The sequence below is a fragment of the Solea solea genome, chromosome 18, assembly GCF_958295425.1.
Source record: "Solea solea chromosome 18, fSolSol10.1, whole genome shotgun sequence".
Classification (NCBI taxonomy): domain Eukaryota; kingdom Metazoa; phylum Chordata; class Actinopteri; order Pleuronectiformes; family Soleidae; genus Solea; species Solea solea.
In genome coordinates, this window is record NC_081151.1 from 20,703,303 (window position 1) to 20,720,497 (window position 17,195).

General features: G+C 40.6%; 1 protein-coding gene across 2 annotated transcripts in view; it reads left to right on the forward strand.

Annotated features, from left to right (window-relative positions):
• Positions 1-16,639, forward strand: part of myo6b (myosin VIb) — a 34,191-nt gene extending 17,552 nt beyond the window's left edge. For both annotated transcript variants that reach the window (XM_058616174.1, XM_058616175.1), the window contains exons 19-32: positions 649-687; positions 911-1,004; positions 1,334-1,464; positions 1,697-1,774; positions 1,918-2,047; positions 3,513-3,603; positions 5,117-5,267; positions 6,924-7,132; positions 7,235-7,313; positions 9,395-9,555; positions 13,126-13,229; positions 14,085-14,219; positions 15,089-15,307; positions 15,932-16,639. In XM_058616174.1, the coding sequence (XP_058472157.1) occupies positions 649-687; positions 911-1,004; positions 1,334-1,464; positions 1,697-1,774; positions 1,918-2,047; positions 3,513-3,603; positions 5,117-5,267; positions 6,924-7,132; positions 7,235-7,313; positions 9,395-9,555; positions 13,126-13,229; positions 14,085-14,219; positions 15,089-15,307; positions 15,932-16,131 (1,821 nt within the window). In that variant the 3' untranslated portion in view covers positions 16,132-16,639. The remainder of the gene's footprint in view (positions 1-648; positions 688-910; positions 1,005-1,333; positions 1,465-1,696; positions 1,775-1,917; positions 2,048-3,512; positions 3,604-5,116; positions 5,268-6,923; positions 7,133-7,234; positions 7,314-9,394; positions 9,556-13,125; positions 13,230-14,084; positions 14,220-15,088; positions 15,308-15,931) is intronic.
• Positions 16,640-17,195: the final 556 nt, after the last annotated feature.

Sequence of the window (17,195 nt, forward strand, 5' to 3'; positions counted from 1 at the left end):
GGAAATAATAATAATGGTAAAATAATGTGTAGATCTTTAGTGTGTACAATGTGTGCGTATTGCTCTACGATATGTCTTACCATACGTACTTTTCTAACTCTCCGTCTTCAGAACTGTTCTGTAACTTTTCCTCTTTACACTCCTCTTCCCAACCCCCTATCGCTCTCTCTCTCTCTCTCCTCCTTATTTAAGTTTCCCCCTCTTAGGGTTCCTCCAGTCTCCTTACTCTTTCCTCTGAGAAAACCTTCCGCGGTGGATAAAGCTGGATAAAGTCAGCTTGAGGTATAATAGAGAGGAGGTAGAGAACAGGTGGTGTAGACACAAAAAAATTTAAAAAGAAAGATTGAGATATTCAGGCTTTCCCACAGAGGAGTTCCGAGGTTTTAACAGCAACCAAAACATAATTTCTTCATCAGTATGTTGTGTCTTTGCTTAAATTTTGAATCTACCCGACTTGGAGTTGACCATGAAGATGATCAATAATAATTCTAGCTTTAGTTAGAATAAGCTGCCTTAAACATTTAGTTATTCACTCAAGTTTTCCTTCCAGTGTTCTTTTCCATGGTCTTCTTTACCTTTTTCATCATCACAAACATTTCAAAGCAAATTATCATTAATACAACAATTTCTGTTTGCTTTTATCCCCAGACCCAACTGAACCTGCTGCTGGAGAAACTTCGCAGCACTGTGAGTGACATTTACTTTGTTTTGTAAAGACATCTGTTGCTTTCCTGCTTTGTACCAAAATATTGTACCATAATTCCTTATTATATTGTGTAATATAGTGTAGAATGTGTTCTATATAGATTCAGGACATACAAACAGCAGGCAGAAACTGAGAAGTACCATTTCCAGACGGATCAATCTTGCCGATAAATGTATGTATGTGTGTGTGTGTGTGTGTGTGCAGGGCTCGAGTTTCATTCGCTGTGTAAAACCCAACCTGAAGATGGTCAGCCACCAGTTTGAAGGAGCTCTAATTCTCTCGCAGCTGCAGTGCTCAGGTAAAGTACATCTAAGGTTGATACAGAGATACCTAGATCCTAATGGAAATCTAATATATGGGGTACAAATAGTACTGCACTGAATGAAAAGTGCACTGCCATTAGTTTCCTAAACACACACAGTTATTTTACATTTTATGCTGAGCACACGCATTGGATATAATACCCATAGAGGTTTGTTATTGGCTTTTTGTTGCTTTAATCTCCACTTAGAAAAACAGCAAGTGATACTATTGTTCCTATCATTGTACAGCAAAACGATAATCCCCCAGGCAATGGTGTTGCTCTTTCATAACTCTTTGTATGTCAAAATCCTTTGTTTTGATCAGGCATGGTGTCAGTGCTGGACCTGATGCAGGGCGGATTCCCCTCCAGAGCCCCCTTCCATGAACTGTACAACATGTATAAAAAGTACATGCCAGACAAACTGACACGACTGAATCCACGACTCTTCTGCAAGGTGGGGATTACATAATCTCATTTAGCGGTGAAAAACCCCAACGTGTGCTGTCGCTGTTATATAACGAGCTAATCTATTTAAAATAAATCCTAATTAGCGGTGAACTTTGTTCATAGCCGGAGAAAAAACTTAAAACACCACGACTTCATTTAAAAAATTTTAAATAAACGTTTTCGTGCCCTAAATTCGGTGTTGCTGCTATGTCACTGAAGGTGAATATGTTCCTCTTTAGGCTTTGTTCAAAGCTCTGGGACTCAATGACAACGACTTTAAGTTCGGACTGACCAGAGTGTTCTTCCGCCCTGGAAAGGTACAGTTAAGTCCACAAAATTAATTACCCCCTCATTTTGCAGGTCATTATGTATACACCACAACCCCCGAGAGCAAGAATATGCCCTGATTTCCAAGAACTCTATTTTCTAAGCTTCTTTGTGTGTGTGTGTGTACGTACAGTTTGCCGAGTTTGACCAGATCATGAAGTCTGATCCGGACCACCTCGCCGAGCTGCTGCAGAAAGTCAACAAGTGGTTGATGTGTAGCTGCTGGAAGAAAGTCCAGTGGTGCTGCCTGTCGGTCATCAAACGTATGTTAAATCCACGCACAACACAACAAGGATTTCAAAGTGGAAATGTAAAAATCAAGGAAACCCACATCACCACAAAGTGTCAACAGTGCGCTGTAGTTGTAAGGAAAGATTTAAGCCCCTTTTCCGCCTATGTTCGCCCAGCTCGCCTCGGCACGGTTTAGGTTGGTGTTCCACTACAAAATAGTACCTACTCAACGTGGGCGGAGTCAAGCAGTTGTTTTCAGTGTAACTATCATTAGAATCAGTTAGTCAGTCAGTCATCATCTACCGCTTTATCCTCCACCAGAGGGTCGCGGGGGGTGCTGTGCCAAACTCAGCTACATCGGGCGATAGGCGGGGTACACCATGGACAGTTCGCCAGTCCATCGCAGGGCCACACACACAGATAGAGACAAACCACCATTCACTCTCACACTGATTCCTATGGTCAATTTAGGGTGTCCAATTTACCTTATCCCCACATTGCATGTTTTTGGACTGTGGGAGGAAGCCGGACACACACGGGGAGAACATGCAAACTCCATGCAGAAAGGCCCTTGTTCCAAGAATCAGTTAATTATGTATAATAATAATATGTTTAGTACTTCCTCTATGACCGGACCCTGGACTGAATTTGTGATTGAGATTTTAGACATTCCCCTGTTAATCTGGTTAGATTAGAAAAAAAATAATTATTACAGAACCTTATTTTTCTGTATATTAAATCTGTTTCAGTGATCCAACCTTCAAATAATCGTAGGCTACACAATTAACTGCCGGGTGCATTGTCATCATACTCCCATACGCTGCCTAGTCTGAATGCATCCCTTCCAACAGAGAGGTGACACTTGTTACCCACATCTCACTAAGTGCTTCTTAGCTACTCTGTCACCTGCAGAAAGAGGCTTCCACACAAAGCCCTCCATCAGCACATCACATTTCTCTCATTGTATCTTCCTCTGGAGAACTATTAGCTCCATTGTCATTTCCTCACAATTAAATATACACTTTTAGTAGCTTTACTGAATTATATTCCACACTTTGACATTCCTTCTGAAGCTTCAGCCCACAGCAAAAACAAAGCAGCATCTGGTTGAACCATTACATTCTGTGCCAAGATAATGTTTCCACAATTTAACAAAGTGCATCACTGCGTCTGCTTATTAATGTAAAAGCATTATATGAAATGACATTAAAGTTAATAGCAGAACTTTCTCTGTATGACCCCACTTTCAGTCACCTGAGGAAATGTATGTTCCTCTGGCTGTGGGTATTTATTTCCCTCAACACGTCACTGTATTGTTTCATTTGCACCTGTGAATATACGCATATATTGCTATATCATAATTTATGCTTTAACTTACTGACTTTTTAAGTGCAGAACATGAAGGACAAGTATTCAAATTATTTTGGAATTTTAACTTGTTCAAATATGTATCTGTCCTTTATTTTTGCTCATTTTTTTCCCCCTCATCTTCAACAGTAAGGAACAAGATGAGTTACAGAGCTTCGGCCTGCATTAAGATTCAGAAGACTGTCCGCATGTGGTTGTGTAAGAAAAAGCATAAGCCACGGTGCGTGTCTCCCTGTTCCTTGTACCCGACACACACACGCACAAACACGACTCTCACCACCTTCTGTGCCCCTTGCCCTCTTCTTTCAGCTTTTTACCCTGCGACTCTCTGTGCATGTGCTCTTTATTTAAATGGATTCATGCTTGGTGGACTATGATGGCTTTTACTCATCATGCATTTAGGAGTTTAAATCTATCTTCAAATTAATCTGTGGTGAAACGGTCTTTGTACTGGTGTGGGAAATACACTACATGACTTCTGGTTGTTCTTGGAAACATGGTTCTGGTAAAATTTGCTGTTTAGATAATGGATTTTAGGGTAGTTTCACAGATTATTATATGAACATACTTATATTATACTTGTATAGTTGTGGTTACTTCTTTACAATAAACCAAACAGTATTTGTATTGATTTTGATGAAAACAACTATGTTTCCAGAATAACATTTAGAATTTTTTCAGTAAATTATAGTCCAAACATTTTGTATTATCAGTCACAATATCCCAAATTACATTTTACAATCTTAAAATACTGCTCATCTCTGATTAGTGCTTTTTTTCTGTGAAATTACAATTTTTTTTCCTCACTTTCAATCATGTTGCATGGCACCTTCACACTTTTTCCTGACACAATAATGCATCAAACATCCTACATTCGGTCATGTAAAATGACAAGTCTTGCTGCTTTTGCCTTGTAAATTGCTGTTACACTTTTGTTAAGAATCAATCTTCACAATGTCCTATGACTCCACTTTAAAAAAGTAACTCAAACAAGTGGAGGAGGGTGGTCAGCAGGCAGGGCAGAGAGAGTTGATTTTTCCAGGATCCAGGGCAGACAGAGGCAAGTGAATGAAACAATCGTTTTAGACCTGAGTAAAATAAAAAACTAGAGACTTCTCAAAAGTCACACATGACTAAACGCTGTGGAAACTGACGATCTGGCAGTGGTGGAGGAGAAGAGCCGGGTAGATATACTGCAGGTGATGAGGATTAATTGAAGACAGCTGCAAGGGGGAGGAGATTTGGCCACACCCACACCAACGGAGGGGGGGGGGGGGGGGGGGGGGGGGAATGAGGAGTACAGGGAACATCCTGACAACTGACCATTCATTTAGATCTGCTAGCTATAATACATGATGTGCAGAGTTAGCGGTCCATGCAAAATTCTAATTCAACATGCAAAGTATTTTGCTTGTGTACAACTTTTGTTTTTCTTCATTTTGAATTGTTAATACACTAGTTTAACGTGCAGTAAATAGTAAATAACTGCCATTTTGAGGGTGGGTGTTAAAAAAGTCATATGAAAGATTGAATTCATATTCTAAATTCTAAATCAATTCATTGCTACGTTTGACACTGATTATTATTCAGTTACAACCAAACAAATACCTATTAATGTGTGTGGGTTTTTTTCCCCAACTGTATATTAACCAAGGCCTCCATTGCACTTTTAGATTTAGAAGGTAGATTCATGACCTTTACATCTAAGTGTCTATTATTCTTTCTTCTTATAGCATTGATGGTATGGTCAAGGTCCGAAATCTGAAGAAACACATGGAGCGCTTCAATGAGGTGGTAAACGGGCTGAAGGAGGGCAAACAGGAGATGGCCAAACTGGTCCAAGAGTTGGCTTCTGCCATAGACGCCCTGTTAGTCAAGATAAAGGTGAGTCAGACGCCACAGGGGTAATTGTTTTTTGGCTGGGTAATCTTTCAGCCTGATACCACCTGGGTGCACACTTCTATAAATATGTCTATGACTGCTCCAGATATACAAACAACACGCTTATCTGCATTTAGACCTATTGCTCCCAGGCAAAAAGCCAGTCTTCTCCTCTGGTACACTGTACCCTGTGTCCTGTTCTCATTTATTCTCTGCGAATCAATATTTTCTATCACCGTAGGATAAAAGAAGAGATGAGCGAAGAGGAAGAAACCCTCTCATTGCCAGTAAGGCGAGACTGTTTTGCTGGATTATCAAACTTGTTCATTGAAACCCCAGCTCTTCCTGTGTAATAAGCACCAGTCTTATTGGACCTTCTGGCCACAGACAATCATCTCACATAATAACATTCACATGCCCCTCAGACATGTAGGGCTCTATCAAGAAGAATTTCAGTGGACACCATCACATGGATGCAGTCAACATTTATGCTCACAGGTGTCCTAATGACAACAATGCCTGACCCTTTCTTCTCCCCCCCCCCCTCCATGAAAATGTCCTGTGTATCTCTGTTAGCTTATTAGCAGCTCCAGTGTTTGAAATGACTCCTGACGCAGCATCTCTGAGTAAATAATGCATGAGACGCCAATGGCTGTCATTCAGTCCTCTATGCATTAGGGACAAGACCTTGCCATTGTCGCTCCCTGTGCCACTGTAATGAATCTTCAACCTCTGCCCCCGCTCATTAGCCTTTTCTTTTGTGACATGGGAAGATAAGGCTTCAGTTAGGCCGAGTTAACATGAATACAGGAGTTTGACTTCTGAAAGTAGAGCTGGGTGAAAATTGAAAAACAAAATATTGCAGTGTACTTTTCTTCAATAACAATACACAAAAGATTCAATATATATGACTTTATGCAATGTGCACACTTTAACCCTTGTGTGCTGCAGGTGCATCCTTGGTAAATTGCTGTGGGAATAATACACAACGCCTTATATGGACATCCTGGGGGTCTTCTTATGTGTTGTTGAGTCAAAGTTACGATTCATTTCATATCACATTTTTAGCAGTGATAAAAAGTAGCGATAATTGTGCAGAAGTCGCAAAATTAGACCGTTTTTCTTTTCTTTTTGTTCATAAAAACGAGCCAAGTGAACTTTGAACTGTGATGTGTTTCCAAATTTCACAAATTCAATCCGATTTTAAACATTTTGAGTGCTTTTTGCTCTGCTGTGTTGATATAGTTAATCAGATTGCCTATAGTTTATGCGGAAAAAAAGGATATAAGACACTCATTCTTATTGCACATTAGCCGCTGTATGTACTGTACTTTTTCATATAGTAATGGAAAAAAGCAGGGTTAGGAAGCAACACATAATTGCTTTTAAATATTGAGTCTCAGATGTGCTCAGTGTTAGTTCTATTAAGAGGTTTAAAACCACAATTAACCGGTTTCTTCAAACCTTATTGAGGTTTTATTGTGATAATTATCAATACTTTTTTATCTGGATAACGTTTCTTGCCATATTAAACCAGGCCTAGCGTTACGTGTCATTAATAAACACCTCATAGTTACAATGTCCAAGGCAAACTATGGCTTTTTGAATTCCAGCAAGATTCCGTGAACGTAACGTGTCACACTTCCCTCTAAACCCCAGACCACAATGATGACTTGGAAAGAGATTGACACTGAGTACCAGGGGCTGGTGAAACGCTCCGAGCAGCTGCTCTCCTCCATGCAAAAGAAGAAGCAAGAGGAGGAAGAGAGTGAGCGACTGAAGCACATTGAGGAGGAGATGGATAAGGAGAGGAAGAGGAGGGACAAGGAAGAGCAACGACGCAACCAGGAGGAAGAGGACAGAAGACTGTAAGTGCTGATGTTTTTCGTGTATGTAAACGTAAATGTTTGATACTTTAAGTCTGTCGGTGTCCGTTAATGTCTTTATACACTTTTCCACAACCATTTTAGGAAAGCAGAGATGGAGCTGAAGAGGAAGCAGGATGAAGAGGACAGAAAAAAGAGGGAGACAGAAGAGAAGGTTATACAGGTTGGGATCACCCTCAATGTGACATTTCCCCGTGGTCGTCTGTTATACGTTCTCGCTGAAAAGTTGCAATGCCGAGGACAGAAGTTAAGAAAGATGAACCAGCACGTAATACGTTTAGAAACTTAAGAAGTGCAGTGTCGTCTATGTCTCGTGTGTTCCCTCCGTGAGGTCCCTGACTGACCCCCGTCTCCCCTGCAGTGACTCACCTCTCATAAACTGCCATTATAATTCCATTTGAGCGAGATGGTCTCCTGCAGTACAGTCAGTCAGCTTCTATTGCATTTTACTGAATTGTTATGGTCTGTTTGGAGGTTTGAACATGGAATAATCCGAGCGATAGCAAGAATTGAATCAAGAAATGAATACATTTGATATGCGACTGCACATATAACTGAATAAAGCTAAAACAAGCAGTCATCAGTTGATTTGAATACATTTTCAGGCAGAAATGCCAAATATTCATTTGGACGGGCTACTTTCTTGGACATTAATTGACACAGATTGTCTCTATATTGAGACATCAAATAAATGTCATTGCAGAAAGATACAAATAAAACCAGTGTGGTTCTCATGTCTCGTCTTGGGGGTAAACTCTGCCTGCTCTTCTGTGAGAGAAACATTCATTTGCTCTTTGGTCTCCCATGGCAACTGATCACATTGGTCAGATTCCCAGAGGGAATCCACAGGGTTTTCACAAGATTGATTGACGATTCCATTACCTCTTCCTATGCTATCTCTTGTTTTTATTATTATCTTGTTGACATCTATGCTTTCTCCCTTCCTTCCCCCACCACCTGTCACATTCAAGAAGGTTATGTATTTGTGTGTTTCTGTCTGTTTGCTTTTTTGAGCAGCATAACACAAACACAAAGTAAGGGACAGATTTGGAGTTTCTGGAGATTATGGAGGAAGGATGCAGAAATGATGAGTTGGTGGTCGTGATCCTGTCTGGATCTGGATTCAGGGTGTTTTTAGAAAACAATTGTTAACCTTGCAAGATAGGAGTGAGTATTTACACTGTGGGGAACTTAGTGCTCTCTGTAGTTATTGGTTGTTTTTTTTGTTACACTCACTCACTGCCAATTTGACATTTGCATGCTGTCGTTTTTTTTCCTCCTGAGCAGTGAGACTGTTGATGCCAGGCTGTCACAGGCCAACCGTCTCCTGAGACTCTTTGCAAAGTTTGTTTATCGCCATTTCTAAGGCTCAGAGCAGCTGCGGTAAACTTTCTAAATATTTCTGCTGTGTCTTCAGTGCTCTGTTATTTTCTGCTGTGTCAAAGTTTTGCCAAGCACCATCTTTCGCTGTCTCCATACTTTGTACGACCACATTCGTGTTACACCAGTTCGTGCAATATTTATATCTTTAAACAGACACTAGCACTCAGTTGGATGCTTTTCCTTATTTTCCAAAATAGTTAACTGAGTATATTTATAACTACTTCTGTTCTACTTCTACTTCTGTCTGTTACATCCATGATTTTCTTTTTCACTTTCACAGGATTTGTTGTGCGATCAGTGAATTTGATTTGACTCCTGAAGGATATTTAATCAAAGAGAGAGAGAGGGAGGGAGGTAGCGTGCCATGAAAGATTTGGGGCTGAAAATCCATTTTCAAACGGAAACATCACTCTTTTTTTTGGCTCTCATGTATCAGTCTGGTCATGTATCACAGCAACTGGTTTGACCATTCCACAATATAAATAATATATTCTCAACTGGAAAGATATTCATATTTAAAGCCCCGCAGAGAAAAAGGGAACCATTGTGGACTTCATTAGTGAGTTTCTCTAAGGAAAATGGATGAATATACTGACTATACATAGGCCCGTATATTCACAGATTCATTCATTTTACATATAGTGTATATAGGAGCTATATTACCTGTAGGTGCCTGATGCAAGATATTCTAGTGTAAAGTAAAACTCGTTGGTCTTCAGAAATAGAAAAATAATAAATGGATAGATAGGCCTAATCTAATAGTTACTAAGGGTCCGGCACACATGGCACAATCAGTATTTCGACAGGATCTAGATTTTATGAAAGTAGAAATGACATTGCCTGTGTTTGTCTTGTTTACAGGCAGAGTTTGAAGTCCAGCTTGCTCTGGAGCGTGAGGAGCAGGTCCAGCATGCCACCGTAGTGGAGCAGGAGAGGAGGGACCGGGAGTTAGCCATGAGAATCGCTCAGAGCGAGGCGGAGCTGATCACAGAGGAGGGACAGATTGACGCAAGCCTGCGCAGGTACTACACACCATGCCATGATACATATTTGTATCATGGCATTTGTATCACTACTAAGTAGTGTTTACCTCAGCGTGCTTGTGTAACTTCATTTCTCCTGTTTATGTCCTGTCTCCTCAATCTCAGCCATTACCATGTAAAATACCAGTGCAGTGTCCTGTGACGGCCCATATCCAAGAACAACCTAATCTCTAATCTCTATCATCGTCCTTAATCTCTTAGCTGCAAGAATATACCAACAATGCAAAGCCAACAGAAAAGGTTTGAGTTTGTTATGTTGCTCATCTGATTTGGTTTCGCATGAGTCCGGAGTGCTGGTGCACAACGCAGGCTTATGAGCTCGACTGTGTATGTGCTTCCCCCTTTCTCCTATAGCCACTGCTGACGAACACAAAGCTTTTCAGCTGTTCCTGTCTTCTTAATTATTGTGTATTTTATCCAATCCAACTTTATTTATAAAGCCCTTTAAAAACAACAGCAGCTGAAACAAAGTGCTGTGCATCAGAGATAAATAACACAAATAAAGTATAAAAACATAAGACCTATAATTGCTTTAAAACTAATTCATAACTATTATGCACACACACTCTGGTTTCCATGACTTCAGAGATCATTACATGGACTTACATTAATTAACAGGTGCACCCATGGTAATAATCTTCTTATGTGTTGTTGAGTCAAAGTTCTGATTCATTTTGTATCACATTTTTAGTAGTGATATAAAGTAGCAATAATTGTGCGATAAAAGTCACAAAATACATTATTTTTGTTCACAAAAAAGAGCCAAGTGAACTTTGAAATGTGACATATTTTCTAATTCAATCCGATTTTAAAAGTTATGAGTACTTTTTGCGCAGGTGTGTTTATATAGTTGGTATAAATGAAAAAAAAAATCATCAGATTGTCTAGGTTGTGCTGAAACAAGGATATAAAACACTATATTGTCTTATACCCTCTGTATATACTGTATACAATGGAAAAATGAAAAGCAGCCAAAATGCTCTGTGTTCTAAGGTTTAACTGACCGAATCCTAACCTTAACCTAACTTTAAAACATGTCTTCACCTTATATTGTAGTAATTTACGTTATGAGGACTACATTTTTGTCCTCTTAAGGAAGACAAGTCCCCATACATAATGTGACTGTGTAAACAGATTTAGGTCCCCACAAGGTAAGGATTACCAGGTACACACACACACACACACACACACACACCTCAAGATAAAATATGTAATGTTTGTGACCAGCGACACAGTGATTATTCTGTACTGCTGCGAGTGAACTTTGCTGACTCACAGGTGTCCAGACAGAGACAAAAATAACTCACAAGGTGGTAAAAAAAAAAAAATGCATCTGTCATCTTCTGCATCAGGACACCTCAGAGTTCATAGCCGGGCCCACCTGCATTTCGTGTCCAGCAGGAGGGAAGGAAGGAGACGCTTGGCTGAAAACTTAAAACTGGTTTAAACAAACAACAAAACATGCTTTTTGTTTGCATATGTTTTATCTAAAGATGTGCAATTATTTAGTGGCTTCACACTGGGGTTAAAGAGTAAAAACTAATGGTGAACAAATAATGTACACTAGCACTATATGTACTGTATAAATTCCCCCCATTGTTACTTAGAGTTTAATGAACTAAGCTCTCATTAACTCCTCCTTTATATTCTACTGTGAGCAGTAAATTTCTCACCTTTAATAATCATTATTTTGCACTGACAAAGTCACAGAGGAGTAATTTTGCAGTGCTTAATGTAGTCAACAGGGAGCCACGTACGCAGTAGTTGTTGTTACGTGCCCGACAACGCTCATCACCCTCTTACTCCTAATCCTTAAAGTTTATTTAAACTCGGACACTTGCACATTATCCATGGCATTTCATTTCCACTTAGCTCTGTCTTTAAAGCTAGAAACTTTCTTTCGCAGTGAGTGTGCGTGGTCCTTATCTTCAGGTCCAGTGAAAACAGAATTACATTTGATCTAATAGCCTCTAATCTTGTCAGTGTTGGCTGAGGTAGCCACTTTGCTTTACTATCTCTGCGAGTCAGCTGACTCCTGGCAGCCAAAGTAGGCATTCAGTAGAAGTATATTAACTGGCCACCATTGCTGGCTTGGTACCTAAAGGCTGACCAAACGAGTCAGGCTCCCTCAGCCTTCCCCTTCCTCTAAACATCAATTCCATGTTCCCCTCCTGCCAAAAGCAAAGCCTTGGTTGTCACTGTCCTTCCGCTGCACCTTCACACACTGGCACATGCCGCAGCCACACTCGGTGTCGTCGTCTTTTCAGTCACTTTGAATTACTGCAGTATATGTAAATGATAATGGTAATCTGGCTAATGTTTTGTAGATCGCTAATCCTCAGAAAGTAGCAGCTATGACGACTGTATATAGAGGAGCTAAATCCTTTATATTATTTAATTAGCAGCTTCAGCTTAACAGCGGAGCTGGAGGCATGAGCTCAGACCTGCAGTAGCAGTTGGTTTGTAAGTAGCTGACACTCTGTGTTCTGTGACTTATAAAGTACCGCGGGGGGTTACTGCGGCTTGTTTTTCAGTCGTCTCACATTCAAGTTGTAAGCAAACGTAGATGAACTTGTCATCTGCAAAGTTGTAACTAGAGGTTAAAAATTTTTGTTTTAGCCGTGATGCATGTACTATGTATCAGGCTGAACAAACACTGGATGTCGACTCAAAAACACAACTCAACAACAGCGTGACGGGGGAAAAAAAGCACCTTTTACTGGTCTCTAACAAAATCAGGTTTCCAAAAGCACAAGGCAACAAAAGATACAAAATTGTGGTGGTCAAAAGGCTACTAGTCACTAATCTTTCGATAAGGGCAAGGACGCTTGCTGGTTGACATGCAAGACAAACTGGCAACAGGCACGGGTAACACGCAGGCTAAATACACAGGTGGAGGGATAACGATACACAGGTGAAACACATCAGGTAATCACAGAGGAGGGAAACTTTAATTTCGTTGTCCACAAAATAACGACAATAAAGGCTATTCTATTCTATTTACAGGAAGCACACTCTGAAACGAGAGGCAATGGTAATCATTTCAAAATAAAACCGGAAATGGAACACAAGACTGCCGAGGATGTTACAGTATGATTGCAGAAATAATGGAATTTCCGGGGTTTCTTGAATGCATCTTGGAGCTGCATCTCTAAGCTTATTACTCTGTGAACCCTGGAGTTTTGTTTGCTTTGCGTGAGTGGAGAATTTCCTTCTGATATCTGATGTAGGAACATCATTTAAAGGCTGTCTCATAAGGTTTGGCTGGAGCACCAATGGATATTCAAATTTTTGCCTGAAATGTCCATGCGTAGTTGTAACATTAATAGCTCTATGTTACATAAAAGGAGGCTAACTATTGGGATGTAAGAACATGGACAAAATGTGCTTTTCAGCTCCACTGCTGACCAGCAACTAATGGGAATTTAATTGGCTAAGGCATTGAGGTCAGCTTGAAATGATGCAGGTTTTTTTTCCCCCCACCATGCTACACTTACTGTAACTGCACACTTTTTCCTCTCACCCACATTCATCTGTTCGTTGCCACAGGGGTCCCCAGGTGCAGGCGACAAAAGCTGCTGCTGGTGTGAAAAAGTACGACCTCAGCAAGTGGAAGTATGCTGAGCTGCGAGATGTCATCAACACTTCTTGTGGTGAGAAATCCCATAACTCACACATCGAGTTTAGCATGAGCGCTCGGCAAGTGATGCAGTCAGATCAAGGTGGTTGAGCTGTTAGCGAGACGCGGTTTTCAGCCCCTACGTTCACTCACTCAGCACACGCTCGTATTTTGGCACGGTTTAGAGTAGGTTTTCCATCTGCAGTTGTTTTGGGGGCATTTTCTCCAAGTAATGTTCGAGTGGCTTTAAAGCTGAGACTGCAGCTGTAGTGGACACAAGATATCTTGCCTGAGAAAATGAAAAGATTGATGTAAGTTGCCACAGCTGCTGCGGCTCATCAGCATGCACGTTAGCGGTGAAGAGAGGAAATTATCACTATTATGGAGGATGGCAGACTTCTGCCCTTCCACGTCATTCCTGTCCAACGCTCTCCTCCGTCGGTATGAAAGGCAGACGGCTTTCTGCCGACTCCTTTGCTATTGCCAGTATCATTTCAACTGTAAACTGCTCTGTGATCACAAGTTAAGGACTCTGGTATCCACTGTATGATGACTAAGACATCTGGTTCATTTGAGGAACCTTTGTTGGGGCTGGTGGTAACACCAAAAATACCAAAAAAGAAGCCTGATTAAAGCCTTGTGTTCTTTATGTGACCCTCAATCCACTTATTACACTGTGTTCATTCTGTGTGAGTCAGCTCGTTTTGACTTCATTTTAGTAAACTTACTTTTGGATGTAAATGGATTTCATCCTGCATGACTTTGTCCAAAAAAAACAAAACAATAACTCTAAATATAGTTATACTTTGGTATTCCACCATGTTGCCATCACTTTTGTGCTTGGTGTCACTTTTTAATGAGTCACCGGTGTTTCTCGCTGCGTTGACAGACATCGAGCTGCTGGCGGCCTGCAGAGAGGAGTTCCACCGTCGGCTGAAGGTGTATCACGCATGGAAGTCCAAGAACAAGAAGCGCAACGACGACTACAGTGACCAGAGGGCTCCCAAATCTGTCACCGACTATGGTTAGAGGCACAAAAGGCTCCCAGTATTATTCTGTAATTATAAATTGTAGTAATTATATGGTAGCAAATCTGCATGGACGCCTTATCCGAGGCACATTAGTTTACAGCTGACAGGTGCTTCCTCTCTCTCTCCACCCTTTGTTGACCTACACAAAATGCCTGCCTGTGTTTTCCATCATCCAGTTAGTGCATGAAACACTTGGGCCCCAAAAAATGCAGCCAACGTCTGTTTGGTTGTGTCAGAATTATTTGTCTTAATTAGCGAGTAGCAGCCAGACAGGCCTTGTCAGGTTCAGTGCCTGCGTGTGTGACAGCTCACTGCTTTGCTCATTTCATTCTCAGCTCAACCAAGCATGGAGTCTGCCCCAAACACACACACATGCAAATGTTATTTAGATGCTGGAGAGCTCGCTGGTGCTCTGCGTTTCTCCTCTTTTTCATCTTGAAAACAAATATTCAATGTGATGTAGTGCGGGGACATTAGATTCACTGATGCTGCTGCTTTCATTATATTATTTACTCATATTTCCCTTTTGATATGATACCTCGTGAAAGCTGCAGTGGCTGCTCTTTGTTTGTCTTATATTATGATCCTGTTCTTGGCCTCTGATGCAGCAGAGGTCTTATCAGGGCCATTTCATAAGAAGCTAAAAGCAGCTTTATGGGGCTTTTCCATGTGGTATTTACTTGGGCATTTCCAGGATCCTGTTTGATCTTGTATTTTTTTGAAAGCTTTACATTTTGTTTTCTCCCCAGTTTACTGTGTTTCTGGCCGTTCTTGAAAAACACTCACAAAAAAACACCAGTATTCCAAGGTAACATTTCACTTCAAAGCAAAATGACAGAATATCTCTCTGTTCCTTTCGCAGCTGAGCAGAATCCGGCCCCTCCAATGACGGCGCAGCATCAGGAAGTGGCCATGAATCGCCAGCAGCGCTATTTCCGCATTCCTTTTATCCGGCCCGCTGACCAGTACAAGGACCCGCAGAATAAAAAGAAGGGCTGGTGGTATGCACACTTCGATGGGCCCTGGATAGCCAGGCAGATGGAGCTACACCCTGATAAACAACCCATTGTGCTGGTCGCAGGTAAGTCATCTCAAAATACTCTTACTTTATGATAGGGTTTGCATGCAAGCCTTATTTTCATGACCAATTTCAACTATTCTCCCTCTATTATATGTTATACTAAATTACCTTAGTGTTAATCAAAGTTGTGTGCACTTAACCGAGGAAAGCTGTTCATTTTGAAGCTCTAACCTTAGCCAAAAACACTTAATATTTCACAATATTGTGTAAGATTATGCTTGTATTGCTTCTGATTTAGCTCAGGGTGAGAAAATACATTTAAATCAACTTATATATCATGGTAAAGCAGATAAAAAAAAAAAGCTTTACAAGTGAGATTATACCAATGAAACGTCTGTGGAAATGGAAGGAGACCCCATCTTTGTGATCAGAACACATGTTCACGATGTGTTTTCACACCAGCCATTTTGACAAGTCCCAAATCACAGGTGTAAATAATCCAAATAAAGATGGCTGAGTTCCATTTAGCTTCCTCAGTTTCAAGGTGCATGCTCCTTCACACTATCCCGACCTACATGAACTGAACAGCCACAGTTAATGTCATCCGTGACGCTAAAATCAAAGTGGCTGCTGTTCAAAGGAGTTATTGTTGTTAACCGCACCCTCGTCTCTCGCTCGACTCAGGTAAAGACGACATGGAGATGTGCGAGCTGAGTCTGGAGGAGACGGGGCTGACCAGAAAGAGGGGGGCGGAGGTCCTGCCCAGACAATTCGAAGAAATCTGGGAACGCTGCGACGGAATCCAGTACCTGAAGAAAGCCATCGAGAACAAGCAGGCCCGCCCCACCTACGCTACAGCCATGCTCCAGAGTCTCCTCAAGTGAATAAAGGGCGCACAACCACTAGTTTAGTCCTGATACATGACAGCGATACGCACATTAAAAGGTGCTGTACCACGTAATAGTGAAGAGAAGGAAATGCATGTCTGCATGTCATTTGTTTTCACTTTTCCTATTGTTTATTTTGCAGTGGAACGCCTCATTGTTGTATCATTATTAACATTTGTTCTTTCCTTCAATCTGAGCTTGAAAGCAATTTCCCACTGAGGCCTTAAAATGTGACTAAGGAAGTCTTAAGTGGTGTGTGACCTGTCTACTTTAGCTTTAAACCGGAAACAGTTAACAGTCTCAAAGAGGGACAAAAAAAAAGTTAGTTCTTCAGATTATGCTGTGCAACATTCTTGCCCTTTAAGTCACAATTGATCAAGACTTAAGTATAATTATCATGTCATATCAACGTCTATGAATAAAGACGAATGAACACCTCATGAATGTACGGTTATACAACCAAGAGATGGAATGTTATATGAATAAATATCTATGTATCACATCTTATACTGTGTTTTAGGAGTAAAATATAAAAATATCCTCATATTTTATCCTCACATCTGACATGACGTTGAAGTTCTGAAATCGTATTATTCACTTTTTGAAAACGATTTACTTACTTGAAGTAGTGCTTAATTACTAGAAGTGTTTTTTTTCCCCTTTCCACACATCTATTATTGTATTGCCACGTACACAACTCTGCTGAATCCTGCTAAAATATTACTTTTTTTTGTAATGTTGCTTATTTAATATGCAAGAAGGGACGTGTAGACACTTGTTTGCAGTTTTTTTTTGTTGGGTTTGGGGTCGTTTTACTGACAGGAATGATGTTTTGTGTGTGTGTAATGTGTTTGTTTGTGTCATGTTTTATTCAGCTAAACACGTGACTCCTTCTGGTCGAGCCATGAACATTGCAAAATTAGTTTCGGGTCACACTACTGTCCCTTTTACTGAAGACTGCTGTAACTATGACTTTGCACTGGATTACTGTAGGAAATAAATGTATGACATCCTGTCCGTCGCTTTGTTTTTAATGCTTTGTTACTGCAGAAATTCACAAA